The sequence below is a fragment of the Drosophila willistoni genome, chromosome 3R, assembly GCF_018902025.1.
Source record: "Drosophila willistoni isolate 14030-0811.24 chromosome 3R, UCI_dwil_1.1, whole genome shotgun sequence".
In the NCBI taxonomy this organism is placed as follows: domain Eukaryota; kingdom Metazoa; phylum Arthropoda; class Insecta; order Diptera; family Drosophilidae; genus Drosophila; species Drosophila willistoni.
Genome location: NC_061086.1, coordinates 22,403,247 through 22,430,248, shown reverse-complemented (window position 1 = coordinate 22,430,248; position 27,002 = coordinate 22,403,247). Strand labels below are relative to the sequence as shown.

The 27,002-nt window shown below is 36.6% G+C and overlaps 7 protein-coding genes across 9 annotated transcripts; 4 read left to right on the top strand and 3 right to left on the bottom strand.

The window, feature by feature from the left end:
- Window positions 1–1,263: 1,263 nt before the first annotated feature.
- On the bottom strand, window positions 1,264–7,511 carry LOC111519184. 2 transcript variants are annotated; one of them, XM_047013553.1, is made up of 8 exons: window positions 7,340–7,511; window positions 7,177–7,187; window positions 7,070–7,112; window positions 6,941–7,008; window positions 6,856–6,883; window positions 6,553–6,786; window positions 1,685–1,875; window positions 1,264–1,615 (listed from the first exon to the last, which is right to left on the bottom strand). In XM_047013553.1, the coding sequence occupies exons 1-8, from the start codon at window positions 7,353–7,355 to the stop codon at window positions 1,541–1,543; spliced, it is 666 nt and encodes a 221-aa protein (XP_046869509.1). In that variant the 5' UTR covers window positions 7,356–7,511; the 3' UTR covers window positions 1,264–1,540. The 2 variants fall into 2 exon arrangements, with proteins under 2 accessions (XP_046869509.1, XP_023034364.2); XM_023178596.2 differs by having other exon boundaries at window positions 6,941–7,005.
- Window positions 3,473–5,168, bottom strand: LOC124462117 (transcription initiation factor TFIID subunit 15). The gene is made up of 2 exons (XM_047013552.1): window positions 5,014–5,168; window positions 3,473–4,932 (listed from the first exon to the last, which is right to left on the bottom strand). The coding sequence occupies exons 1-2, from the start codon at window positions 5,034–5,036 to the stop codon at window positions 3,735–3,737; spliced, it is 1,221 nt and encodes a 406-aa protein (XP_046869508.1). The 5' UTR covers window positions 5,037–5,168; the 3' UTR covers window positions 3,473–3,734.
- Window positions 7,512–12,018: 4,507 nt separating the features above from the next.
- LOC6647132 (protein Fer3) lies at window positions 12,019–12,769 on the top strand. The gene is made up of 2 exons (XM_047009401.1): window positions 12,019–12,154; window positions 12,212–12,769. The coding sequence occupies exons 1-2, from the start codon at window positions 12,019–12,021 to the stop codon at window positions 12,670–12,672; spliced, it is 597 nt and encodes a 198-aa protein (XP_046865357.1). The 3' UTR covers window positions 12,673–12,769.
- A 2,050-nt stretch (window positions 12,770–14,819) lies between these two features.
- On the top strand, window positions 14,820–16,347 carry LOC6647133. The gene is made up of 4 exons (XM_002070283.4): window positions 14,820–15,055; window positions 15,120–15,607; window positions 15,670–16,024; window positions 16,096–16,347. Exons 1-4 carry the CDS (start codon window positions 14,875–14,877, stop codon window positions 16,245–16,247), a joined length of 1,176 nt encoding a protein of 391 aa, XP_002070319.1. The 5' UTR covers window positions 14,820–14,874; the 3' UTR covers window positions 16,248–16,347.
- A 995-nt stretch (window positions 16,348–17,342) lies between these two features.
- On the top strand, window positions 17,343–23,793 carry LOC6647135. Its single transcript, XM_047010481.1, has 10 exons — window positions 17,343–17,563; window positions 17,617–18,104; window positions 18,162–18,719; window positions 20,268–20,682; window positions 21,010–21,524; window positions 21,584–22,143; window positions 22,205–22,437; window positions 22,496–22,986; window positions 23,060–23,426; window positions 23,489–23,793. The coding sequence occupies exons 1-10, from the start codon at window positions 17,371–17,373 to the stop codon at window positions 23,704–23,706; spliced, it is 4,038 nt and encodes a 1,345-aa protein (XP_046866437.1). The 5' UTR covers window positions 17,343–17,370; the 3' UTR covers window positions 23,707–23,793.
- A 279-nt stretch (window positions 23,794–24,072) lies between these two features.
- Window positions 24,073–25,462, bottom strand: LOC6647136 (heme oxygenase 1). Its single transcript, XM_002070286.4, has 3 exons — window positions 25,209–25,462; window positions 24,611–25,131; window positions 24,073–24,549 (listed from the first exon to the last, which is right to left on the bottom strand). Exons 1-3 carry the CDS (start codon window positions 25,354–25,356, stop codon window positions 24,322–24,324), a joined length of 897 nt encoding a protein of 298 aa, XP_002070322.1. The 5' UTR covers window positions 25,357–25,462; the 3' UTR covers window positions 24,073–24,321.
- A 262-nt stretch (window positions 25,463–25,724) lies between these two features.
- Window positions 25,725–26,992, top strand: LOC6647137 (transcription initiation factor TFIID subunit 12). Of its 2 annotated transcripts, XM_015177408.3 has the most exons (3): window positions 25,725–25,801; window positions 26,193–26,400; window positions 26,465–26,992. In XM_015177408.3, exons 2-3 carry the CDS (start codon window positions 26,230–26,232, stop codon window positions 26,783–26,785), a joined length of 492 nt encoding a protein of 163 aa, XP_015032894.1. In that variant the 5' UTR covers window positions 25,725–25,801; window positions 26,193–26,229; the 3' UTR covers window positions 26,786–26,992. The 2 variants fall into 2 exon arrangements, with proteins under 2 accessions (XP_015032894.1, XP_002070323.1); XM_002070287.4 differs by lacking the exon at window positions 25,725–25,801 and having other exon boundaries at window positions 25,808–26,400.
- The last annotated feature ends 10 nt before the right edge of the window (window positions 26,993–27,002 follow it).

Here is a 27,002-nt window from a genome sequence, read left to right as displayed (position 1 = left end):
ATGTCTGCGAATTGTCCTGGCTGAAAAAAGCACAAAAAGGCGGAAAAACGAAAAAGCGTTGATGTTGATGTTATTGTTTTTTTTCCTTACATATTTCGACCACAGATGTTCTACAAACAAAAGGAGGGGGGAAAGGGATATGGAATAAGTACTTTTTGACACAGAAATTCTACAAAAAAAAGTCCATCTCATACTTGGAACACACATGCAAAGTCTATGGAATAAAGAAGTCATGCTCAATCATCAATTTTTAAAGCAATATTTTGTTTTGTTTTCTTTTTTTTTTTTTTGTATACTTTTTCGTTTATATTAACTTGTTTCTTGTGTGTATGAAGTTATGTATTGATGTGTATATATATTTATAAAGGAAACTCGACCAAGTCAAACTTGGCTTGTTAAAACTTTTTGGCCATACCAAATTCAAGGCCCTGGTTAAGGCGAATATTTTGAGCCAAACAAAAGGCTTCCATCTCTTTAAAATGACGTAGCGATTGCGATTTATTTGAGGTAAGGGTAAAGTTGGAATAATTACCAGCTGAGCCGCCCAAACGTTGACGGCTATTTGCCAACAAGACATCGATATCAACGTCGGAATGATGAAAGGAATCGCCTAATTTGCGACCCTTGCAAATTGTGAATTCGGCCAAATCAAATAACTTACGACGCTCCTCAAATGATGTCATCTTAGGTTCACCCGGATCCAGTAAATTGGATATACTGCATTCATTGTTCGTATCAGATATCGATTCAATTTCTTCACCATCATCATCCGATGATTTTACTTTTGATTTTAATTTGCTGGCAACTGCCAGACGTGCCGTCAATATTCCGGAATCAAGGGGATCGGCACATCTTGGATATGGAGTTCCGGTATGGCTGGTTTTCATAAATCCATAGGTTCGAAATGCTGTCAATCGGTTTCTAATCGCAACACTGCTCCGCAAGAAACACGTACGTTTTGGGAACATTTGCTTAACCTTCCTCTGCTTATTATTGGTTGGACTAACCGTTAGAATAGACATTGTTTTTTTGGTCGATTCCATATATATATATATAGTTATTTTTTTTTTTATATTTTATTTTATTTTATAAAAATTGTATATTTTGTTGTCGTGTTGTTGTTGTATTCAGTTTTTTTTTTGTGTAAACTATAAATTTAAAGTACAAATTTCTGCTTGATTACAATATATTGACATGCTGTGGGATTATGTAGCAATTAATTGGCAATTCCGTTCAAGTGGCGTATACTTAATGCGATTATTATTTCAATGGAAATTATTCTTTCATTTTAATGATGCATAATTCGTGATAATTAAATTGTTCTTGTTCAATGTGAAAAGTTGTGTGGTAATTGAAAGTGAACGATATCAAATGGAAACGGAAACTAGTGAAAAATCATGTAAAACTATACATGTATGTATGTATTTGTTGAATTTGAAGGCAAACAGGAGTTTCAAATGGCCCCAACTGGTTTCTGAACTGCATCTTATATGCTCGGCCATTTTTACCCACGGGCGTTGTCGGAGATTTAAAACGCATCCTATTTTATGGGTCCTTCCTGAGCCATGGAAAGTTTTCTAACCTTTGTACGACGGTTGGAAAACCAGGCCTTGATCTGCAACAAATAAAACATTCAATTACTACCTTATATATGCATTGTTTTGATGCTTATAGTTAAACTTACCTGACGATCAGTTAGCTGCAATTTCTCAGCCAACTGTTGACACTTTTCTGGGGTCAAATACATATTTGATTTGAACTCAAGATCCATCTCTGAGACTTGATATTCGGAATGGTTTTTACGACCTACAGGCTTTCTAGGAGTAACACTGCTAGGAGTGCTAGGACAGCTAACCAATGGACCTTCAGTAATAGCTAAAGAAGATTAAAAAGAGTATTAGTTCAATAATTGTTATGGCACTTGCTAATGAAAAAATAACGAAAGATATGTTAATTTTAGCCTTTAAATTTGTAAAAATAATCAACAAAACGGAATTTGTAAAAGGTTCCATTAAAATATACCTCAACTTTGCAACTTTTGGTATTAGAAAACAAGTTATTTAGTCCAAGTCTTCAGACCCCAGTTCCTTTGCTACAACCATGAATGCATCGCATTCCCATCTTTGTTCTCATTGTTGGACAGGAAGATATTGAACTGAACCGCATTCAGAGTTTATGGCACCCGCAGTTTAAAACTTTTTCATTCAATTCAGTTAAGTTGATTTTCGCTTTACTTTCGCATTTTGTTGCTGCTTTTTGTTGTCTTGCCGGTGCCTGTGCCTCCCTTTCTACCTGGATTGTTGACCTGGCTTTCTTCTGTTACACTTTGGTATAGACGAAAGACCTTCGTCCTGGTCCTGGACTCGGTCATGAAGCGCAGTCGTTCTGGCTAATGGTGTTTATTGCATTTTACTCTCCTGCTGGCACTTAAAGCGGCATCCCCAACAGATGGCACCGATGAAGGGATTGGTGGGTTGAAGGCATTGAAGTGTGACACTGTTGCGCACACACACACACACACACAACAAGCTGAGATGGGGACAGGAGGGCTGCGGCTAACTGCAGGTACAGCTACGCAAATATCCTGCAGGCGAGAACAAGAGCCGACTTTCAAGACCAAGTCCATCCAGCAGCAGCTGCCAACTTCGGCCGTGTGGAAGAAAGTGCAACAGCTACAAACTCTCTTTCCCTTTCCCCTTTTCAGCCACAACTGCAAGTCCGGGTGCGGGTGTGCCAGGCAAATGCACAACGCGCTAGCTAGGGCAAGATTTGGCTCCTACTGCAAACTTTGATTAAATCACACAACAAACTGAGCAAGTTTACCAAGAAGCGAAAAGGGGGTAGTGTGGGGGGTAAAAAGGTTCATGCTGCCAGCGGTTTGTGTGGGACAGATTCAAGTGGTTGGCCACAGGGCCACTGACTGCAGTTAACTTCAATGCGAAAAATGTGAGGGAGAAAAGTAAAGGCAAGTAAATAAATTCATTAAACGATTAGAATTCAGAGTCGTTTCTTTTTCTGTGCTGGAGCTTAAATATTCAGTTATCTGAATTAGGGATTAAGTAGATTAATGTGGCAGTGGCCCGTGCCAGGTGCCAGTCAACATTGTTTTAACCACAACTAACTTAATATCTGCAAACTAATGAAGTCGTATAAAAAAATAATTAGCAATAGCAACAACTAGAATTAAGTGCCATTTAAATACATACCAAAGTGATATTGATTCTTAGAAATTAATAAGTGTAGAACAACATAGAACACTTATGAATCTCTCCTAAATAATGTTTGGCATCCTTCATTTAAACCAAAATCTCTGCTGTGCGAGGCATTGAACACATTATAAAGTACTTTCACTTCACTAATTAATGCACAACCTGCAACTATCCTTGAAACTTGGCCATGTCGGCCACATTAGTCTGCAATTTATGAAATGTTTCTATGATTTGGAAGTTTAACTAATTACACAAGGTACAAGTAACTTGACTTGAGAGGTAATACTCTCTTTATACATTTATTCTGTTTGGAAAGTTATTAATGTGTGAATATATGAAATCGTCATTTATTGTAAATGGATTCACTTCACAAAGAATTTGGATATTCTTTCCACTGATGATGCATACGGATTTGGCTTGCCTGTGAGAACGCCAAACCGTTGCCAATCTGTATTGATACTTGATGACTATGACTTGCATATAACACTTGTAAATTTTGAATACACTCAGTGTATTGGACCCTCCCTAATCACTGCCAAGCTTTAATTCCCATTTGTCCGATCGGGGTGGGGTTACGGGTTTTGGCGTATCAACAGCCTTGGGAGCATGACAACGATTACATCTCTGACGATACCAGAAATTCTTATTGAAACAGTAGCAGCATTCCCAGTCGGTCTTATGTATACGCCAACGGCGAGCCACCCTCATGAAAGATGGTGAACCACTGAAAAGGGGTTCGGCTGCATACTCCGATTTGCTGGCCTTGCAACGATTGCAATTGGAGCGCCAAACAAAATTGCTGTTGCGGCAGGACATGCAATACCAATTGTCACGAGCCGGTCTCCATTTACGGGGTCGCCGTGGACGATTCTGCTGCTGCCGATCCTGTTGATGTTCCCGATTGTTCGATGGAGCGAACTCTCGAGGATATCTATAGCGGATGCCACGACCCTTGCGCGTTGATAGATATGCCGGTAAAACAGTTATAGTTACGCCCATAAACCTCCTGCCGTTCAGGCATCTAATGGCCATTTCCGCCATAAAGGGATTTATATATGTAATGGTCGCCTCACCCTTGGATCGTCCAGTTATCTTATTCTTGTACACAAAAATCCTTGGTTTACTCGCATGGTCGACAGCGATCATTCCCACGGAACTAAAGAACATGAGAATATCATTTTTCGTCACACTCAGACGCATGCCCAGCACAAAGATCGTCTCTGGTTCCAGTTCGAATCGCTCTTGCCCGAGCATAATGAACGGGACACCATCAACGGACGGAAATATATTTGGATTCATACGTGTCGGCTCCTCTGTCAAACTCCTGGCCAATAACATACTGAAGCTCATGGATATGCCAGTCTGTTGTCGATGATATTGTTGTTGTCGCTGTTCACCAATATCCATCGATGGCTGAACCACATTTCTGTTCATTTCGGCTAACCCGAAACGACTTGACCTCGAGCTCAATATCATGGTTGAAGATGCCGCCATGGTTGTGGCCGTTGCCATTGTGGCCACACTGTGGCGTCTACCCACATCACGATGTCCACCAATGCCGCCAACGCCGCCTTCTTCAGTTTCGTTCTGGTCTAGCCCTTGACCTTGAACTCTGCCGAATCCACAGTAGCTGCTTCTGCCCAATAACAATGGACCACGCGCATCTCCGCTGCCATCCTCGAACCTATATATGTCGCCAAAAGAACCGAAAGCACTAGCCGAACTGTTTAAATAATTTGGATGTAGATAAATTTGGTTTTGATGAATTCCGAAAAAATTTTGCGTGTAAAAAGGATTAGCATACATTATATTAACCGGGAAGTCCATGATGTGTAAAAGCCGTAGAAAATAAAAAAAAAAATGTATGCCTTTTTTGAATCTGTGTGTTTTTGTACTACTAGTGAAACCTACACGAACTGAATCCTATTGAATACTAAAAACGAATTGACTAACTACCCTGAACGCATGTACTACCTTGAAAAATCTGAGTGACATTTAAAATCTTTGATATTGTGATACACTAGAAAAATATGAAATTTAAACATAAAGTAAAAGGGTGTTTGCCTTTAAAAATTTACAAAAAAATGTATTAATATATAAATTTGAAAAGTTCTTTTGGTAAGCAATATATATATTTGTTCACTTTCATCCATTTTGCATGAATTATGTAAACTTTCCTTTAGATAAATTGACTATATTTTCTCTGTACTTAAAAACTAAAAAACAACAAAAACAAAAATCCTCTCTTATTTGCCATTTTGCGCTTTAGTGCCTACTTATGCAAGTTCGCTTTAGCGCAAAGTGGAAAGTTGAGAGGAAAATTGATTCATAATTTTTGTGCATTTTCCCTGTAATCAGCAAAGTTTTCAGTATAAAATGAGCTGAATATAAATAATCGATAAGGTTAATAATTTCATAAGTAGAGATAAGACTGCTTGCAAAAATCATCAGAAAATTTAACAAAAGGAATCACTTTTCACAACAAAACAGAAATTGTATGGAGTAATCACAAAAGTTGGTGATATATATAAAATTTAAGTCATTTCTATATAAATTACAATAAAATTGAATGTATGGAAGTAATTTAAAGTCAGTTTCTTTCTTTAGTCCCTAAAATAATGAAATTTTTGAAAAAGCTTTTTTAAGTGATATAAACAAAATAAACAAAATTGTGAGGGGTTTTACTTAGATTCATTCAACACTCTGTAAATAAGAGCTGTCAGCATATTTCTCTTTTTATTTATCAGTTGTGGCAGACAGAACCGCAATCCGTTGCCATTTTCTATAGAGGGAAATTGTGGCGGGTTGTTTACTATACAACAAAAAATAGGAAAAAAAGGAGTGCATATGTAGTAACTGCCACGAAATCGATACGATATCAACATGGTAGCCAATTGGAAGGTATACTGTCTCTCTCATCACCTACTTCAACTTGATTCCTTTCTTCGATGGATGTGCTCTACTGGAGGAAATACAAAACCGTTGTAAGCTTCTCAATATCAAATACATATTGTAGTTGTGGAAAGGGGCGGAGGGATTGCTCTGTGTGTGTGCCACAATGCGATACAATTTAGATTTAGATGCTTTGTCTGATTTATTTGTATTGAACGTGTGGGCGTGTTGCCGACGTCTAAGTCGTGATTGTCAACGTGTCTGAATCTGAGTCCTAATGCTGTCTGCCGAAAGGTGCTTCAAAATTCGATAATCTGTTTGGCAGCAGCAGCGTCTTTAAGTTGTCTTTGCCTTTAATGGGCATTAGTTTTCATCAAATAAACTCAAATTATATATACATATATGCAGATAAACCAAATGAAATACATACACAGGAAAAAATTGAACTCACCATAGCAATTTTCAAGTGGACCATCATCTAAATTTGCAATATAAAAGTCAATTAGAAGCTGTGGAGCATATTTTTTCATATCAGGTTGGGTCACAACTTCCTCGACTTCGCCAAATTGAACAAGAAATACCAATTGTCGATTACGTGGAAAACCACATATAATCCTATCCGCCTTAAGGTTGCGAGTAAATCCATTTTTTTCGACTATTGGACCAAATACGTCAAAATTCTTTTCTACAAAACATCATTATATTGCATTATTTTGTGTACAAAAAATGTATTTCAAGATTAAGAAACATTTACCCCAAGCACTGCGAGCCGCTGAAGAAATCTGAAAAAACAATTTAAAGAATTTGAAGTCTTTTAATTGGACAATTTAGTTACATACATTTTTTTCTTGTGGTGTCAAGTTTTGAGTTGATTCGGACGTTTGTGGTGGTTGGGGAACTAAATCTGCTAAGATAAATAAAGGAATAAATACATTTATTTAAGACACCTCAAGGTAAGTTTAACTTACCGGCAGCTTTTCCATTCTGAAGTGTCCCAGTTGGACGTCTTTGCTGTAAGAAGTTAATGTATGAATTTTAAATGTGGCTAAATACTTACACACATATTTTAGATTACCTTGGGTTGAGCTGTAATAAAAAAAAAAGAAGAAATCGCAAAACATGTGTTAAATTGCTGAGCGACGCCACGCTGTCTGCCACGCCAGACAAATACATTCACATACATACATACATATGTATTCACTTAAATGTTAAAAAAGTTTATTAAATAAAGGACATACCACCTGTTTTATTCATTTCAATTAGGAAATATATACAAATTAGTTATTAGATACTGTAACTTTATAAAAACACAAATTAAACTTGTAAAAAAAAACACTTTTATAATTCCTTAAAAATGTGCAAAGTGCAAGTCTAAGGTGTAAGTGCTGCCCATCAGTTGGAGCTTATGACAATTATGGGCAACGCTGGCAATCTGTGGTACGGCAACCTCTGGTAAATAAAGAAGTGTCATTTGCGGTATTAGAGCGGAGAAGAAGATTATAAAATCTTTAATATTAAGCGATAATTCGGGTATATCAATTTTAATGAGCTGAAACGATCCAACATAAAAATAATACGATTCTTGAGGTTATTCTTCAAGTCTCCAAGTAAATAGTGAAAGGTATATTCAAAATGAAAATTGTAGAAGGAATTTTTTAAGGTTGGGGAAAAAAGTGTTTGGATAATGACAATATTAGCAATATGACTAAAAACATTTGAAAAGTTACTAACTATATTTGAAGAAGTAAATATCTGAATTACAGCCAATTCGATCAAAAGCATTTGAAAAATGAGAGAAAGGAGATATTTTTACTCCCTTTAAACAAATTATAAAAACCAAAAAAATTAAAAACTAAAATAACATATTTCATTTTAGTAGTTGGCTGTCATAATTTTGTCGCCTCAGCTTCTTACGCTGATCAGGAATATATATAATATACATAACATCTGAGCAATTTTATAATATTCTTTATGAAAGTGAAACTCAACAAATAAATAAATGGCTGATAAAGCAAACTCATTCATTAGTTTGTATATAAATCAGTAATACTCAGAATATATGCCGATTAATTATATTTTCTATTAAAATACACATACATGTGTATATTATAACATCAATTTAATATTGACTACATTGAAATCCAATACAAAATGTGTTTAAATGGAAACCATAAACTAATTAAACATGATAAGTCGTTTTATTTCCTATCAATATGGATTTCACATAAATTTTATATAACTACGCATACATACATATGCCTGTATGTACATATGTATGTATGTATATATTGTCGTTATGTTAACAGTTAATCAAGATTCCAAAATTTGTGCTCCTTTTGCGTAATTTATCACAATTAAATGCTTATTTCAGATTATCGATATTGATGAGCAAGATGCATATACAAACATAATTCAAACTCCTCACATATCTCAAACGAAGCCGTTTGCTAATTAAATTTTGCCTCGCTATGAGGCAGAGAGTGCAAATTGGACATCAATTCCATAGAATTCCGATTTGGATTATCTCTGATTTGTGTCAAAGACTTGCACTAGTTTGCTGCTTTTGTTGTTGTTTTCTCATTAGGTTGCCTTCTGCATTTGCAGCTGATTGTGAAATGCAAAATTGCACCGAGTTTACCTGGTTGAATGAATGACTTTGACTGACTGACAAGCTGCTACACACCCGCCCACACGCGACTCATTTCCGCTTTTGTCTTTTGCCAATTATAGGGCAAGTCAAACTTTTTTCTGTTTTTTACTGCGCAACAATTTCCCTAAGAGACAATTTGCTTGGCATTTTCAATTTTGATGAGTCGAGGAGTTAAAAGTTTGTCTTATCCATCTCTCTTGTTAGACAGTTGATTTTTAATTTTAAAGTGAAGCTTTAAAAGAATGAACTTCAATTGTGCTACGACCGCATTGTGGACCACATTTATATATGTATATATGTATGTCCTATCCATTATGATTTTTGAAAACTGATTGCCTGGTGCTGTCTTACTTCATCCGTCAGCCAAGCCAAAGGAACCGAACCGTACCCAAGCCCAGAACCCAACTCTGTTGACAGGACACTTTTACGGCACACAATAAAAGCAAGCTGACCTAATGAGCTTCATGCCACAGAGACGCCAAAAAAGAAATTGACACGCCGCTGTGGCGTTTTATTTAATTGTGCCAACAAACCAGAGGACGAGAGGGTCCTTTCTAATGAAGAAGCCTCCCCAAACGGCTGTCCTGAAATGAGGGCGCTAATGTCGATAAGGTCATACGGGGCGTGGCATGCCTGCCTCGTAAAGAGAAGCGGACGCTATAAAAGGGAATGGCGTGCGAAGCACAGTTGTCGCCATTTCTCGCTTATCAGAGCAAAAGCAGAGCGCATCTTGTTCATGATATTTATAAATACGTTCTTCTTATATATATGCCTGAACTACAGGGCATATTTCATGGAGCTTTCGACTGGCAGTTGACTTTTGTTGTTATTTTTTGTGTGGCAAATTAATTTTTGGTCTACTTGGAAGTTACCACATTGTGGGAGTTAATGTGGTAGCTCATTAGCGAAATAATTGACTACTAATTAACTAGAGACTGATAAACCCGAATCAAGCAGATTCCAAATTGATTTCAAATGACATTCGTTTACTCCTACTCCATTAAGTCAAATATCTAGTTCTTAAAATTATATGAATCATCAATCAAATAATATGAATATTAAGTATATTTGTCAGAGGAAGCAGGAGCCATTAACTGAGTAAGCGATTCCCAATCCATAAGACATCCTTAGTCCTCCATTCCTCTATTCCATTAACTAGAAGAAAACCAGGTTTGAGATGACAAATTTTAGGCCATAACTAAGTCCATAGTAACACCTAAACACTTCACCAATTGGCCTTAAAACTCCAATGGTTTAGCGCTTTCTTCTCAGTATTTCTCTGCTTCAATCCCAAACATATGCCAGACGAAGGTAATATACAATTTTTCATATTTATGTCATAAATAAAATGCATTTGGCTGGAAAATTAAGAAGTTTCAGTAGCAGCAGCACCAACAACAACAGTCGCAACAGTACAAATTTATTCATATTTTTCCTATGTTCTGCTTTGCTATATCAACCAGGCTTACATACATACATAAAGGCACATAAATCTTGTCTTGCCCAGTACTTTTCCAGACGCAGACACAAACAAATCGTCTTAGACACTTATTATAATGCTCTTTGCAATAAGGTATATATGTACATTTCATTTAATACTTGGCAAATTTCCTCAATAGAATATAAATATAAATGACTAAATCAGGTGTTACATATAATCTAAACATATTACATATATAATAATATAATTGGTAAACTTTTCTCAAGGGTATAAAAAAAACGTTGTTCCTGGATAAGTCATAATCTCTACGAATTTTGATTTTGCTTTTTCTACAAAACAAAATCAAAAGATTATTAAGCAGAAGTTTTCTCGTTTGTATTTGGTTTATTTTCTTCTTCTTTTTTTATTTTAATGGCGCGTTAAATGGAGTTTCAAATGGAAAACTAAGAAAATGTTGTAGAACAAGTTGTGTATGATTTATTTTTTAAATATGTATATTCCATTGAAATTCGATGTTGATGCTAAGCAGCAAGTGATGCCATGATTTTGACAACCAAGTAACCCAAGTCACACTTCATATCCAATTTGGCGCTTATTGACACAATGAAGTGCTTTCAACTTTATTCAATCTGCAAGCAATTTATACACGAGGGCAAAAAAAAGAAAAGCAACACAAAATTAAAAAAAAAATATTATAACCAAGAAATACTGAACCAATCAATTTTTTTCTTATTTTTTTGTCTTTTAAGATTGTTAAGGATAATTCTGTTGAAAAAAAGAAACTATGCATAATAAAATCTAATGGCTAAGACACAGTAGCATATTCTTAGAGTCATCTGAAGATGTTCCAAAGAGTAATCTGTTGTTGACTGATGCAAATATTATCCGCGCCGGCGCATTGAGCTCTCTAAGAGAACGCATATCCAAGTGCTTGAAGAGAAAGTCCTTTCAAAAACAAAACAAAGACATGCAACAGATAGAATTTCTAAGAAATGAAGGCCAAACAAAAATGTTAGAAAATTCAATTGTAAATATTCTGGAAAAGAAAAAAAAAAGATTAAAAGATGGAGAGATTCTATGTTAATTATTTTCTAACACATTTTTTAAAATATAATACAAATCAAGCAAAATATCTTACAAAATAAAATACTATAAGAATTTCTAAAAGTCTTCTAACACTAAGTATTCGACATACATCTAACTTTAGATTATCTTAGCCCAAACTAACTTTAAAATATGATTTAGTTTTACCCAAGCTTAACTCCATTGACTATACGAAAGCTTTGTCTAGACAAGGTAACAACCAAAAGCTAAAGCTACTAAAGAGAAAGCTTTCAAAGTGGGTGGTTCTTAAAGGTTCAGGGATGGCTAATGTTAATGAAAGGATCTAAAATGAAATGGATGCTACTTGGCTTTTAATAGGAAGCTAAATTTAGGTACTTTTTGTTAAAAAATTCAATTGGGTATCTTTCTCTTCTTATTTTCTATAATTATAAAATTTTGAAAGATTTTAACATAATCAACATAATCACAATCTCTGCTGAGCAATTTCCTGCCAGACGCTGTCTTCTCTAACTGCAGGGTGGTTGCAATTTTCGAATTGGGACAACCAATCAGATGGCTTCAAACTGTTGCCAATCCAAAATGGCCTCCTCCGTTTCATATGACGGGGTGGAAAATCCAATAAGCCTAACTAGAAAGAGGAACACCGAGCTAATTTGAAAGCAGAAGTTGCAATCAGAATTTATTACAATTCAGTCTTCCAAGTAGAAAGGACCCAAGGTCTAGCTATCATCACAAATACCAATCTTCAGAGTTAGATAAATATGCAGCACCCAAGCGAGCAACCAACATATATGCCAGAGGTTCCATTCCAACCATTATGGGGCCAAGAGGCACCTCCGCCACCTCCCATTGTGCCCTATCAAGAGCTCATTGCTGGTTTTCCTTGCAGCGATTTATGTAAGTTTCTTTGTCTTTCACTCAAGAATTGGACTAATTGTTGCTGAATTTCTTTAGCCTTGTGGCAACGATCTCAGGTGGCTCCAATGGTGCCCCAACGTCCCAGCACAAATGGACGCTCCCATGGCAGTTCATCCAGCTCCTCGAAAAAAACACGACGCCGTGTGGCTTCCATGGCTCAGCGAAGAGCTGCCAATATACGTGAACGCCGTCGAATGTTCAACCTAAACGAAGCCTTCGATAAACTACGCCGCAAGGTACCTACCTTTGCCTATGAGAAGCGTCTATCCCGCATCGAGACTTTGCGTCTGGCCATTACCTATATTGGTTTCATGGCGGAGCTGCTTAGTGGCACACCTTCAAACTCCCACAAATCTCGCTCCGATATGTATGGCGGCATCAATGGACATCACCAAACGACGGCACCACTACCTCCGCCCATTCATCCGCATCATTTGCATCCGGCAGCTGCATATCAACGGGATTTCGCATCCCCCTACAATCACAGTTTGTCTTGAAATCAAGAGAAATTTTTGGCTGTAGATGATTTTGACACGGAGGAGTGATATTGTTTCATTTGTTTTGTTATAATTAAATAAGAGGACTTGGATTAGATTACCGTAAAGTAAGAACTTTATGTGATTTAAAACATATATAATTAAAATGGTTGCTCTGTTTTTGAAAAGAATATAAAATTCAATGCTTAAAAAAAATTAAAACAATTCATAGAAGAACTTGTTACATTTTTGTTTATATTATTGAGAATGTTTGAATGATTTCGCATAACTATTTTTATCATATTGTTGAAATAGCACAAAACATTTACATTATAATGTCAAGAGTTTTTCTGACTCTTTTCATCAAGATTTTAAACTGGTTAGTAATTCAAAAGGAATTTAAAAGGTTTCCAGACTTTTTATTGATTCTTGAATAGAAATCATCCATCTAATCCGATAAAGCCCGGTCCTCTGAGTTTATTAAGATTTCGAACAATTTATTTCTTTAAAATTGAATTATTCGAAAAGTTAGATCGAAGTAATGAGAGTAATAATAGAATGATTATTTAGTCTTTTTCGTGAATTCAGGATAATTAATTATACAATATCACATAATATATTAGAAATAAGAGGTATTACTTATTAATTTTAATAATTCCTTCTCATTCCTGATCAATCTTGTGGAAATGTTCATCATTAGGCTAGCTTCTGCTTTATAATTTTTGGGAAATCATTTTAAATTGCCCAAATTAAACCATGGACCGTGAAATAATCCACCAAAATCCACCTGATAATTCGAGTCCGCGTAATAGTGACTGCAACGGGTAGGAACCGCACTTGTTTCAGTTCTTAACTAGCATATCCACTGATTGCTCATCCATTCCTGATTTGTCTGAGAATCTTTGCAGCTGATGGAAGGGACACCACATGTTGATGTCCACAATGAAGTCAGATTTCCTACCTAGTTACAAAAACTATAGAAAGGTTGTTACACAAAATGTGACAACGTAAACAAAGCGTAAAATTATTATTAATAAATTAATGTGGCAGAGGAAGGTAGGAGGGGATGTTCAGATGCGATTCAATAGCAATTGCAACAACCCCAGTTCGGAATCAGAATCCCAAAACACTTGTAACACTCGAAGAGGGATTGTCCCTTGTCTGACTCTAAATACCAAGGAATTTTTGCGTTGAACGCCCATTTTCAACAGATTAGTATTCCCTTTTTTATGTAGAGCAAATTAATTCTGCAGAGGGCTGACTTTTAAAAGGGGGAAGAACCAACCCTCCCTCCCTTGTATGCTCTGTTTTTTTCCTGTCTGTGGCAATATGTTTTGATGAATTTGTGACACTTCATGCCGCATTAAGTCCAAAGTCTTCTAAGGGTTGCATCTGGTTAGCCTTTTGACTTATGTGTTATTTTCTGTTATGAAGTGCGTTCACGTGTTGGTGATTAAACTATTTGTAAATCTCTCAAGATTTTGATCTGAAAAATCTAAATACAATGCTTTTTTAGCTACCTGTGGTGTGAGAAAGTTTAAAAAAATGTAACAATTTCCTTATAGAAAATGAGATAAGTTCTGCGTTCTAACGTTAGTTTCATTAATCTGTTAACGATTATTATCATCCCTTAGTGTCCTGATCCTATTCTGTTTCGCCATGTCAAATCGCTATGACAAATTAATTGAATTTTCGCTTTGCAGACATTTTTGGGCAATTTTTCGCCAAAAATATTCGACTCTTTTTGTTTATTAGAGCAAAAATGCAATAAGCATTAGATCATGATAGATGGGAGCTTAAGTGATGCTAACAGATGTTGATGATTTGATTTGGTTTATTAGAAATACTTTGATTTGCTGAAGGTTATAGACTAAAGATTTCAATCAAAACTCTCTAGATGATCCCTACACTTATTGTTAGTTTATTTCATTGATATTTTGACGGACACTTCCTTTTCAATAATGAAATCACCAAAGTTTTGCCAATCATATCTCGCTTGTTTGCCAGACTCTGTAAATTTGGAATTGTGCGACTACTTACTTGCACTTTTTGGTTCATTTCACCTTATCGATTCTTGTTTACGCACTCATTATCGGTCGTGTATTGGCGATAATAGAAAATTCCTATAAACATTGGTTGATTGGCAAAGCGAAAATCTTAGAGCCAAACCTCAAGCCAGTATACTGGCAACTGGGAAACTTGCAACGAGAAAGAGGAGAGAAAATGTCGAGGCCAACTTTTGTGAGTCAAGTGTCTACTGATCCGTTTGTACCAGCCTGGTTGGATCAAAAGGAACTCGAACGTGTGATTATTCAAGATCTGCCCGAATTCCAAAAGATTGAGAGCATAAGCAGTAGATCCGAGCAATCGGCATTACGAGTGCTAGTTCAAGCCAAATTAAGATGTAAGTTTTGCAGCAAAGGCAAAAATATGAAGCTAGAAATCTAAATATATCCCTTTTTCCTTAGCAAACGGTGTCCGTACCCTTAACTACCTGGTCAAGTCTCCAGCTGTTTCCAAGGCCGATGAACTCATTTTACCCTTTGAGAAGAACTTTAAGGTGGAGTTTCTTATGTACGATAAGATATTGCCAGCTCTGGAAGAGCTCTACAAGGATGTGGGCAAGAATATTGTGTTCACACCCTATCGAACTAGTTTGCAGTCCAGCAACTGTCTTTACTTGGAATATTTGCAATCTAAGGGTTATAGATTGGCCAATCAACCGAATGGTCTGGCCCAACCTGCCATAGAGATTGTGCTATCAAAACTAGCAGCATATCATGCAGCAACAGCGCGTTATCTAGAAGCCAACCCCGCTCAGATAAGGGAATTGCCAAAGCTTGAAAAGAAACCGAAATCATCGAATGATAAGGTTGAAAAATTGAAAAGCTTATTGCAAACCAAATTTCATGAGAGCTTGCGATCGAATAATGTAAGGGAATATGAGGATAAAGTGGTAAGTGACATCAAAAAGAGGTCTTGTATACAAGTAAACATTTGAAAATATTACTTTTTCAGAAATCCTATCAAAAATCTCTTAATGAAAATAATGACTTGTTGGACTTCAAATCCTCATTTAATGTCATTCTTAATGGATCCTGTTGGCCAAACAATTTGCTATATAATGGCGATGCTTTTGGCCATTTTAAGGAGATACTTTTCATTGATTTTCATTACTCAAAGTATGGGCCAGCTGTGTATGATCTATTGAATTTGCTATTGACAGCTCCTGCTGAGAAATCGAGGTATTTTGATGCCAATGTGAAATACTACCACGATCAGCTGATTGACAACTTGAAAGCTCTCAAGTTTCGTGGCAAATTGCCCACACTGACCGAATTGCAATTGGATTTATTGAAATTTGGACATTGGGGTAGGTTTAATCAAATTTAATAGAAATGTATTGCACTCCATTTATATATTTATCATTATTTGTTTTTATAGCCTTTGAGGTTTCAACTGAAATACTGCCAATAGTTCTATCTGAATTCCATACCAATGACATCGATGAGTTATTCAAGAGTTCAAAATTCTCTCAAGAGATACAGGAACTTTTACCTTGGCTCGAGAATCGTGGATACTTTGAGGAAGATTGAGCACGCAAATAAATGCACAAATCATTATCAGACAAATAATTAATGTTTATATATTCACTATAGTTTATGGTGATAATTCGAAATGTTTGCTGAGCTAACAATAAAACATCAATATAAATATATTATTTTAAATAGAACCTTTGGCAATGACAAGCTGAGATAAGACTAGAAATTACTAGACCTGGTTTTTTTTTAATTACTAACTAATCATCGGAAAAATGAAGCACCCAGACAATCTGTCAATATGCAAATATAAAAAAAACCAAACGAATTTTTTATACTCTTTTGCACGTGCTCAGAACTATAACACAGAACGACAAAACTCAGACACAAAGAGTAAACTTTTCTACTATAAATATGAGTCGCTGAATTCGAATCCAACATACAAACATTTAGTCCTAAAATGAAAGCATATAAGGTGCGGATTTTTGGCTATTTTCGAGGTATAAATTTGTTTAATTCGGTCAAAAAAGGATTGACACTAGAGACAATCTGATCATTCTGTCCATCATCCCTTAGAATAGTGTAGTCCGGTCTCTGGATCTGGGGATCGACTCATTTTTGTCGACCTGTGTAATTGGCCGACAACAAAATCCGGTTTTAAACTATAACGTAGAAGACTCGTTTCCTGAGAGAATATCTCAAACGCCGATTTATCATTTATTTAAAAAATTATTACCCTTGTCACGATTAACTAAAGTGAACAAGTGGAGGATCATTTAAACGTGATGCCCCCTAACAAGATCCAATGGCTTGTGGAATAAAAATTGTCAAGTCAAACATAAGACAGCATAAAATTTTTGTGCAAAATCTTGCTGATCTGAACATTTATTGTTTAGTCATGCTTAGAGAGACGATAGTTATACTCTACCCAGGCAAACCATTATCTACCTCAAGTGATTGGCACGCTTTGAACTCAGTGTGAGCTTTTTGTCCAAGCATTTTTTTGTTTATTAACAACAACAGATGAAATCAAATTGAAAGCTTTATAAGCGTAAGCTTTGCAAAATGTTGTTAAACAAGAGGCAAAATGAATTCATATAAAAGACAGACATTAGAACAGATTGCACAGAGTTTTTTTTCGAGACGCCACAAACACGTTAAACCAACCAAAAAAAAAATTATGGTCAAGGCAAACGAAAGTGTTTTAGAGCCAGTGCCAAACTGGTTGGAGCAAGAACTATTTGTTAAGGTTTTACAACAAGATTTTAAAGAATTTGGTCGTATTAAAGAATTTAAAGTAGAGCCAACATCTGGCAAAGGGGAGAACTATACAACTCTATTGCTTCGGGTGAAAATAACATTTGAACTGAAAGGTAAAAACCTCTTTTCCAGCCTTAGAACTATTATGTAATTCATCTTCTCTTAGATGGCAGCCAAAAGAACACTTCTTATATGGTAAAAGTGTTGCCCACAGCCCAATCCATACGTGATATGGTCGGCGACTGGAAGGTTTTCGATAAGGAGAACAATAGCTATGCCAATTATGTGCCAGAATTCGAGAAAATGTATCGTGAGGCTAACAAAACAGTTACCTTTGGACCTAAACATTATACTTTTGCAAAGAAAGTGGAGGAACCCGTTGTTGTCCTAGAAGATCTAGGCCCTAGAGGTTTTAAGAACGTTAGCCGTCAAATCGGTTTCGATATAATACACGCCAAAGCGGCTCTCGAGAAATTAGCCCAGTTCCATGCCGCTTCTGCAGTGCGTTATGAGACCAAGGGACCCTTTTTGGATCTCTACGATCGTAATCTTTGCAGCAAGATAGACCAATTTGAAGAATTTCGCGACACTCAAGCTAATTGCTTGATAAAGGCTTTACCACTTTACGAGTTGGCATATTTGGCCCCGATATTGGTAAGTTATAAAACTGACTGCAGAATATTTTTATATATTAAACGTTCGTTCTTTTAGAAATCGTACAGCAAAGAGGCTCCCGATATGTTCCAGGCCTATGCCCCTAGATATGAAAATGAATTCCGAGTGCTTAACCATGGCGATGCCTGGTGTAATAATTTTATGTTCCAATACGATGATGCTGGTCAATTAAAGGAGACATATTTTGTCGATCTACAAATGAGTCGTTATAGTTCGCCCGCTCAAGATTTACTCTATATGATTCTATCATCGATTGATATCGATTTGAAACTAACAAAATTCGATTATTTCATACAATTCTATCATGAGAAATTGACCGAAAATCTTCAATTGTTAAAGTATCCCAAACCTTTGCCCACCCTTAGGGCGCTACATCAGGATATTATCAAACACGGTGAATGGATATATCCAATCGTATCGGTTCTGCTGCCAGTTTGTCTCACCGATAGTAATGATAAAGCCAATATGGATACTCTTATGAATCAGGAGGCTGATGGTAATCAATTTCGAAATGTGATATTTGAAAACCCGAGAATTGTTAAGAACCTAAAGGCAATTCTACCCTGGGCCTACAATCGCGGTGCTTTTGAACAAAGATAATAAACTGATACAGAAAAGCTTTAGGTGTGCTTTTTGTGATAATAATAAAACTAATAAAAAAAGAATTTTGTACGGTGTACATACATACACAAACATATACTTAAATATATTTATAGTTTGTTGATAAGTTCTAATGCATGTTGTGGGGTTTATTATAAAGTTGATAAGATCTATTGTACAAAAAAAAAGGAAAACAAACAAAAATCAGTTCGTTGACTTCATACTCTGATTGTTGGAATTTACAAGTTTTTTTTTTTTTTAATATATGCAAGAAAGATAGTTTTTACTAACTCAGTAATTAAATATTTAAACAAAAGCACCCAGTGTTCATTTTGGCGACACTTTTTTTGGATTTCACACATTTTGTGATATAATGAAAGTTCAGATCCATTTATCAAAGATTTACGAAAAAACAAGGATTTTAAACCTCTACAAAACATTCAATTTTTCCAAACTGTAAAATAGGGTTAAGAAAAAATCCATAAAAATCTCATACTTTTTGCCAAAGAGTGCTAGATATTTTTCGACATCCTGTTCAACTTTTTACCTACGTCTCTGCCATAAAAGACATACCTATTGTTGTTATCAAAAAGCAGTGGCGTAGATCAAATAGTTTTCGTAGATAACTCTAATAGGAATCTTGAGATTGAATTTGAAGAGGGCTGAATGAAGAATTAGTCGATCCTCCAACTAACTAGGAAAATTTAAATGACAATCCAATAAATGGAAAGATTACAAAAAGTTGTAATTCTTTTAGAAAAACTTGAACTAGGTCTGATTTTCGACTTTCTTTGTTTACCTTAATATTCATTCAAATCTATAATATATATTTGAATGTATCTTATATAGAAGATGGACTCTTAACGGTTGGTATTAACGGTATGGACAGAATAGGGCAGCTGACCACAGGGTCAGGTTATACAGATAACACTCTCACAAATGTGATAAGTCAAATGAAAAAAGAACACAATTTTAGGCATTTACATATAGAACTATCATTCAAATAACTAATCAAATCAAATGGGCGTATCATCTATCTTATCATTAAAAGATAAGGTAATCTCTTAAGACTTATTATTAGATTAACTAAACAACTGTGGGTGGGCTTAGATTAGCTAGAACTTGATAATTACTATGTTTAGGCAAACAATCTTAATTTTAAGACACGCGCCCCTTATCAAACCTTAAGTAAGCCGATTTCCACAATGGGACCTAGGATTTCATAATCGTGATTCAGCAAATGGGACTTGTTGCTTGTAATTCTGACTAGTTAAATATTTTCATGTTATAAACTTCGATCAATCTACATAAACATTTTTAGTTAACTACGTATATGTGTACGTATGTTTGAAGGTGCAAACCGAAGCCTGATAAAAGAAAGAAATTATAAAACACTTATCAATTCTGTGCTTTTTTTTATTTTTTATTTTGTTTTTACTGTTAACGGTGGGGCAGGCGCCAATTAAGTAAGCTAGTGATTTAGATGGTATAAATAGCAAAGTGATTTCGTGAACGGTTTTCAGTTTGAAACTATACGCGCAGTTGTACGGTCACGTATTATCTATCAAATTTGTCGGTTCGCTACGGCAAGAATATATCAAAATGGGTTCCCGTAGTTCCAAGCCAAAGAGAAGCTATAATGTTCAACCTGTTGGACAGAGGACCTCCTCGGCCACAACTATCGATGTGCAAGATAAGCCGGAGGTTAAGACCACACCCAGTCCCAGTCCAAGTCCCGCACCCACTTCAGCCACAGCTGGAAAACCCCCCGCAGCAGTTGAAATAGATACTAAATTGGTTCCAGTATGGTTAAATGAGTCGCAATTTGTTGATATTCTCAAAGCGAATGTGCCTCAATTCTCAAAAATTCGAAGCTTTACAGTGAAGCCCGCTATGGGGGCTGGAGAGAACTATGCAACGTTAATGCTGAGAGTAACTATCGACGTCGAGCTTACGGGTAAAGTACTCGATGCAAATAGTATAAGTAAATTTTTGTTGTCAGATCACTGATGTCACTTCCATAGTGCGCCATGGCTTGCCCTTGACCAATTGTATCTATAATTGCTTTATAACTATATTGATTGCCAGATATGTACCTACGGTTTATATATAGCTCATTTATTTTGGGTTATTTCACCATACTCCAGCAATAATTGGCATAGCAAAACAAAACATTGCTAAAGCACTTCTCTGATAAGTTTAGCGACAATGGGTGACAGCAGTTATTGATCGATCAAATATTTGGTTAAAGCTAAAGCTTATACACCTCTTGATATTCTCTTAGATAAACAGACGAAAAATGTTTCCTACATGATGAAAGTTGCCCACGACTCACCAGAGATGCAACAAATGCTTCAATTAGCCAACTTTTTTGTCTCGGAAAATGCCGCCTATACGGAAGTTTTACCCAAACTTGATGAACTCTACAAGAGTAAAGGCATCGATATTAAATTTGCTCCTTCTGCCTACAAATTGGATGCAAGCGAAGAACCTAAACTGGCAAATACTGTGGTCATGTACGATCTGGGTCAAGATGGTTACGGCAATCTAAATCGTTTGGAATGCCTGGACCTTGACCAGACCAAATTTGCGTTGCGTAAGTTGGCCCAATTTCATGCTGCAGGCGCCAGATTCGTTGAAGTGCATGGACTATACTGTGATATGTTCCTTTATGGCATGTTTGGAACCAACAAGGAACTCGGTAAAATGTTTATGGAACAATTTATGGGACCTTTGTTTAAACTGTTCCTCAAAAATCTATCTACCTATAAGGATGGTGAAAAATATAGACAGAAATTCGTAAGTTTAGTAATCAAATGATTTTGAGTTAACTTTAAACGTCAACATTTTTTTTGCAGGAGAAATTCTTTTCAGAATTAGGCACGGAAATATTCAATTTAATTGAATATAATCCTGATGAGTTCAATGTACTTAATCATGGAGACTGCTGGTTGAATAATCTACTATTCAAAAAGGGACCCAATCAAGAGCTCCTCGATATGATATTTGTGGATTTCCAAAATCCCAAATATGGTTCACCAGCTCAGGATTTGTTGTATTTCATATTCACGTCAGTGAAAATTGAACACAAGCTAAAAGACTTTGATTTTTTGATTCGTTACTACTACGAACAGTTGGTGGAACAACTGAATGTCCTGGGCTATGAGGGAAGGCAACCATCATTAAGGGAATTGCACATGCAATTGTATAAATATGGAACCTGGGCAGTAACCGCCTCGTTTATGGTCCTTCCGGTGGTCATACTAGATCCCAATTCAGCAGCAACTATGGAAAACTTTATTGGCGATTCGGAAGCTGGTGATAAGTTTAAAAATCTATTATACTCAAATCCACGTTATCGTGAACAAATCGAACAAATAATGCCTTGGCTTGACAATCGCGGTCTCCTGAAAGTATAGTGAGTAAAAGAGAAAACACTGAAAAATTGATTTCCAAGAGCCTATTTTCGTTAACTACAGTGAAGCGCCCGTGAAGATTGACCCGATACTAACGGTCGATGAAAAGTCTATTAACGTCCCTGACTCTGATAAGATTTTCGACTGGTTAAATGTTAGCGATTTTGGTGAAATAGTTGCAAGCACTGAGCCCACATTCGATAAGATTGTGAGTGGTACGTCAGAGTTGGCCACCAAACCAGGTGATAACTATGCCTCTATACTGCTCAAAGTGGATATCGATGTGCAACTGAAGGGTAAGAGATAATTCCATTTAATATAAACACAAATTTTACTTGATTATTCCCTTTATAGACAACAGTTTGAAAACAAAGTCGTACATTGTAAAGGTGAATCCAAATCACGCAATAGATTTTTCGGCCTTTAATCTCTTCCCCAAAGAGATTGAGGTCTATGCCAACTATGTAACCGCTTTTGAGAAGTTGTACACAGATGCTGGCCAACCAGTTCAATTTAGTCCCCGTTCATATAGGCTCCAAAAGAAAGATGTCCAGGTGGAATATTTGATTTTGGATAATCTAAAGTCAGTCGGTTTTAAAATGTGTGATCGCATGAAAGGCATGGACTTGGAGCACACCAAACAAACATTAAAGAAACTGGCCCAATGGCATGCTGCTTCCCTCAAGTACAAGGAATTAAACGGTCCCTATCCAGAGAAATTCAATAATGGCATATTCTCTGAGCAAACCGCTCCAATATTTAAGGCAATGCTGGCTCCTAGTAAGAAAACCTTTATCGAAACAGTAAGCCAATTTGAAGGCATCAATGAATTCAAGGACAAAGTGGTAAGTCCCCTCTCTCCGTCTCTTCACTAACTTTCTCATAAACCTTCCATTAATATATTTAAAACTCTTTTAGGATAATCTTTTCGAGGTGTATGTAGAGTCTATTATAGAGGATGCTAAGATCGACGATAATGACTTCAATGTGCTGAATCATGGCGATGCTTGGATAAACAATATCATGTTCCAATATCACAATGATGGCCAGATCAAGGAAACCTATTTGCTTGACCATCAGGTTGGCAAATATGGCAGTCCCGCCCAAGATCTTTACTATTTCCTTATGAGCTCCACGCAATTGGATATTAAAGTGGAGAAATTTGATTATTTCATTAGATGGTATCATGAAAATCTAGTGGAGAGTGCAAAGCTACTAAACTACAATGGTTTTGTGCCCACTCTCAAGGAGCTGCAAATCATCCTACTAAAGCATCCCATTTTCGGTAGGTCACCTATAATAATAGAGGAAATGGAAACACAATTCAATGTCTATTTATGTTTTTAGGTCCTGGCACTGTTTGCAGTACATTGACCATATGCCTGGCCGAGACAAATGAAGACTTTAAGCCCGATTTACTTATGTCAGACTCGCCTGCGGCAGAGGCATTACGAAAGACTACATACGGGAATGAAAGATATAAGGCACATTTTGAACTGGTGATGCCTTGGTTGAATAAGCGTGGCTTATTAGATGCTGACAATTTCGCAAAACTTCAAAGTTAAATAGTTATAATAATTATATGAAAATTATGTGGTGTATACCTCAATTAACAATACGAATTTAAAAATTTCCTTATATTTAAAGTGTAATTTCAAATGTTTTGGAAGCAGTTCCGATTATTCATTTTATTTGCCTGGCCAAAACAAACAAGAATCTTAAGCCCGATAGATGCAACAACAAAAAATATAAGGCACATTTTGATCTGAAGAGACCTTGGTCGAGTAGGCGTGGCTATCAATTGGCTGGCAATTTCTAAATAGCTTAAAAGGAGAGTTTGTGGCTTTAGTTTAAAAAGTCCAAAAAGTCTAAAAAGATAATATGCATTGTTTAAAGTCAGGTCCAACCAATATCAGCATAAACAACAGAAATTTACAATATGAAACTCCATTATATTTATGCTAAAATTTCAAATGTTTACAGGTTTTTGGCAAAAACTATCGCTAAATCTTTGGAAACTTCATGCTAGATCGATTAGATTTTAAATCATTATTGTTTTGGTTAATTAACGCCAAAGCGTCATAACATTTTCATCTTTTGTTCAGAATTTCTGTTTGTTTTTCAACACTAAAACTATAAAATTTATGCTTAATTACGACCAAAGTCATGCAGAACAAAGTTTACTTGATGACCAGCTTAATGGCCAAGTAAATACTCGAGATTAATATAGCAGCCATTGCCAATTTTCTTAAATTGGCCCGATTCACGCCCTTGACTGTACGTACAACCTCCAGATTTAAGCGGAAAACATTGCGACTTTCCTCAATGAAGGCAGCGCGCAAGTCATCATCGAAAGCTCCATATTGACTATTGAAAACACGTCTCAATTTCGACTTCAATACATTGATCTGAAAGAAGAAAAGAGTAATAGAAGATGGAAAAGAGTGGAGATGTATTAGCTACACTTACTTTTTCCGGAAAGAATGTGGCCTCACAGCCAGGTGGGCAAATGGTCACCTGTGCTGGCATTGGTCGAGCTTGTAGATCATCCTCGTCTATTACACCATCACCAGATGCTGCGGCAGCGGCTGCCTTTGCTGTGGCCTTGGCTGCATCTTCTTCGGCCTGTTTTTGCTCTTCCTCCTTGCCTTTGGGAAAAATCCATAATCTACGCGCAATCATTCGTTTCTTCTGCAACATTTGTCCGCCTGACATCAAAGCCATATACATTTGGTACGCATAGGCAAAAAGAAGCAACTCATTTTTGGCAGCCACCTCCTCTAAATGTGCCAAATATTTTACAACGGCAGGCCGTGGCTCATAAGAGTCCTTCCATTTGGCGCCATAGAAATAAGCAAAATCGCGCTCAAATGCCTCTGTCCTGTACAATTCCTTGGGTAGGAGGCGCTCCGGTAAATGAGTCTCGAAGAATTTGTACATTTCATAAAAAGCCAAGAGACCATCATACCACACTTCGTCATCTGAAAGAGCTGCAAAGGATTCCGTCATAAACGTAAATTATTCATCATTAGAATGGCATAATACTAATACGGTGGTATTTTCTTACCAATGGCGAACTTTGCATTGATTAAAACATCAGTTAAGTTGTGGACGTCTTTGGTGGCTTTTCGCAATTCTCGAGTAAACTTCATATCCACATAATCTTCATCGCCCACACTCGCTGCAGCTGCTGTTGTTGCCTCGTCCGTTGACATTTTTGTTTTGCGCAGTTTCTTTGGAATTAATTAGCACAAAGAGAAAATACAATTACGTGATAAAAAAAAAGCTGATGCCGACGACTCCTTTGTTTTGAAAATAATCATAGAGATGGGCGCGAACCTGGCAGTGACGGGCCGATAGTCGTGACTGTGAATTTAGTATTAATCGGTAATGATGGTATTACGAATCGGCAGTATATTTTGGAAAACGCGTGAGTAAAACGCTAGCGTTTTAAAAACGCGTGAGTAAACCGCTCGAACATGTGAGTAAACCGCTCGAACATGTTCGAGTTCGCGAGTAATGTGTTGATATATCGACATCGAAAAATTTCCATCGATTTATCGCACTCCATCGATAATATAATATCGATGGTGCCATCGATCGTTTTCCCAGCTCTATTGTTGAATGCAGCCAATTTTTTAAAACAAATTTGTATAAAATGTAAGGAATTCGTGGTGAAAGCGACTAGAGATCCCAAGTATTTGTTTTAAGATGTTATGGGTGAAATTAACACAACTCAATTATGTGATTAACAACAATTATTTTATTTTCATTGTGCTTGCACACACACAGACACACGCACTGAACGCACGAACACACACACACGCACACTTACTACAATCAACAACTAATTGCAACAGACAGTAACAATACTTGCAACAACTGCACTTTGGCTTTGGTTTACATTACTTAATTTTTCCCCATTTCACCTGGCACCTACTCGCTTCCCTCTCCTATGCCTTGTCCCCTGCTAACGAAAATCTAACAGCAAGTAAAACCAAAAGCAAACCCAAAAAAAAACAATGTCGGATCTCTTTACCACTTTTGATAGCAACGGCGACGCCGAGCACTACCAGCACAATCCAAATATGGCATCGCCCTCACAGCACAGTCCCATGACCAACAACAGCAATTCGTCCTCACAAAATGGTGGCACATCTTCTGCTCCGACTGGATCAGGATCGATGCCAGGTGGTGGTGGTGCTAACAAGTCAACGATATCCAATCACACAAATCCCACAGGTGCCGAAAATACACCCGTAAGAACTGTCATCGGCCTGATATTAAAATTGTTTCGTAATCACCATTATCCTTCTTTTGTAGATGCTGACCAAACCCCGTCTTACCGAGTTGGTTCGCGAAGTGGATACGACCACCCAACTGGATGAGGATGTAGAGGAATTATTGCTGCAGATCATTGATGATTTTGTTGAGGATACAGTGAAATCGACCAGCGCATTTGCCCGTCATCGCAAATCCAACAAGATTGAAGTGCGAGATGTGCAATTGCATTTCGAGCGAAAGTATAATATGTGGATTCCTGGCTTTGGCACTGACGAACTGCGGCCGTATAAGCGAGCTGCTGTCACGGAGGCCCACAAACAGCGTCTGGCATTGATCAGGAAGACAATTAAAAAGTACTAGGGACTAGTTTGTAGAATATATCACAAATATTCAATGTGGGTTCTGTATTTAATTTAACTTAAAGTAAAACAATCAGTTAGAATTTATCTATAATTTAAACATATTCGACATTGTAAACGATTGGCAACATTTCTCTATATCTTGATATGGAAATTTCGAGTTTTAAGCAAAAGTTCAAATCCATAAAATAAACATAGTTTTTAATTACTTTCGTTCG

What these genes read in the sequence shown, in the direction of transcription:
- LOC124462117 (XM_047013552.1), bottom strand. Translation starts at nt 5,036, where the DNA reads ATGGACTTCCCGGTTAATATAAT. An exon ending in GACTTCCCGGTTAATATAAT is followed by an intron (nt 4,933 to 5,013) that starts GTATGCTAATCC and finishes TTATTTAAACAG; the next exon opens with TTCGGCTAGTGCTTTCGGTT.
- LOC111519184 (XM_047013553.1), bottom strand. An exon ending in TCAGAATGGAAAAGCTGCCG is followed by an intron (nt 7,009 to 7,069) that starts GTAAGTTAAACT and finishes TATTTATCTTAG; the next exon opens with CAGATTTAGTTCCCCAACCA. An exon ending in TGACACCACAAGAAAAAAAT is followed by an intron (nt 6,884 to 6,940) that starts GTATGTAACTAA and finishes TTGTTTTTTCAG; the next exon opens with ATTTCTTCAGCGGCTCGCAG.
- LOC6647132 (XM_047009401.1), top strand. Translation starts at nt 12,019, where the DNA reads ATGCAGCACCCAAGCGAGCAACCAACATATATGCCAGAGGTTCCATTC. An exon ending in TTTTCCTTGCAGCGATTTAT is followed by an intron (nt 12,155 to 12,211) that starts GTAAGTTTCTTT and finishes GAATTTCTTTAG; the next exon opens with CCTTGTGGCAACGATCTCAG.
- LOC6647133 (XM_002070283.4), top strand. Translation starts at nt 14,875, where the DNA reads ATGTCGAGGCCAACTTTTGTGAGTCAAGTGTCTACTGATCCGTTTGTA. An exon ending in AGTTCAAGCCAAATTAAGAT is followed by an intron (nt 15,056 to 15,119) that starts GTAAGTTTTGCA and finishes CTTTTTCCTTAG; the next exon opens with CAAACGGTGTCCGTACCCTT. An exon ending in GGGAATATGAGGATAAAGTG is followed by an intron (nt 15,608 to 15,669) that starts GTAAGTGACATC and finishes TTACTTTTTCAG; the next exon opens with AAATCCTATCAAAAATCTCT.
- LOC6647135 (XM_047010481.1), top strand. Translation starts at nt 17,371, where the DNA reads ATGGTCAAGGCAAACGAAAGTGTTTTAGAGCCAGTGCCAAACTGGTTG. An exon ending in AATAACATTTGAACTGAAAG is followed by an intron (nt 17,564 to 17,616) that starts GTAAAAACCTCT and finishes ATCTTCTCTTAG; the next exon opens with ATGGCAGCCAAAAGAACACT. An exon ending in TATCGATGTGCAACTGAAGG is followed by an intron (nt 22,438 to 22,495) that starts GTAAGAGATAAT and finishes TTCCCTTTATAG; the next exon opens with ACAACAGTTTGAAAACAAAG.
- LOC6647136 (XM_002070286.4), bottom strand. Translation starts at nt 25,356, where the DNA reads ATGTCAACGGACGAGGCAACAACAGCAGCTGCAGCGAGTGTGGGCGAT. An exon ending in CAATGCAAAGTTCGCCATTG is followed by an intron (nt 25,132 to 25,208) that starts GTAAGAAAATAC and finishes AATCCTTTGCAG; the next exon opens with CTCTTTCAGATGACGAAGTG. An exon ending in CCACATTCTTTCCGGAAAAA is followed by an intron (nt 24,550 to 24,610) that starts GTAAGTGTAGCT and finishes TTCTTCTTTCAG; the next exon opens with ATCAATGTATTGAAGTCGAA.
- LOC6647137 (XM_002070287.4), top strand. Translation starts at nt 26,164, where the DNA reads ATGTCGGATCTCTTTACCACTTTTGATAGCAACGGCGACGCCGAGCAC. An exon ending in CAGGTGCCGAAAATACACCC is followed by an intron (nt 26,401 to 26,464) that starts GTAAGAACTGTC and finishes CTTCTTTTGTAG; the next exon opens with ATGCTGACCAAACCCCGTCT.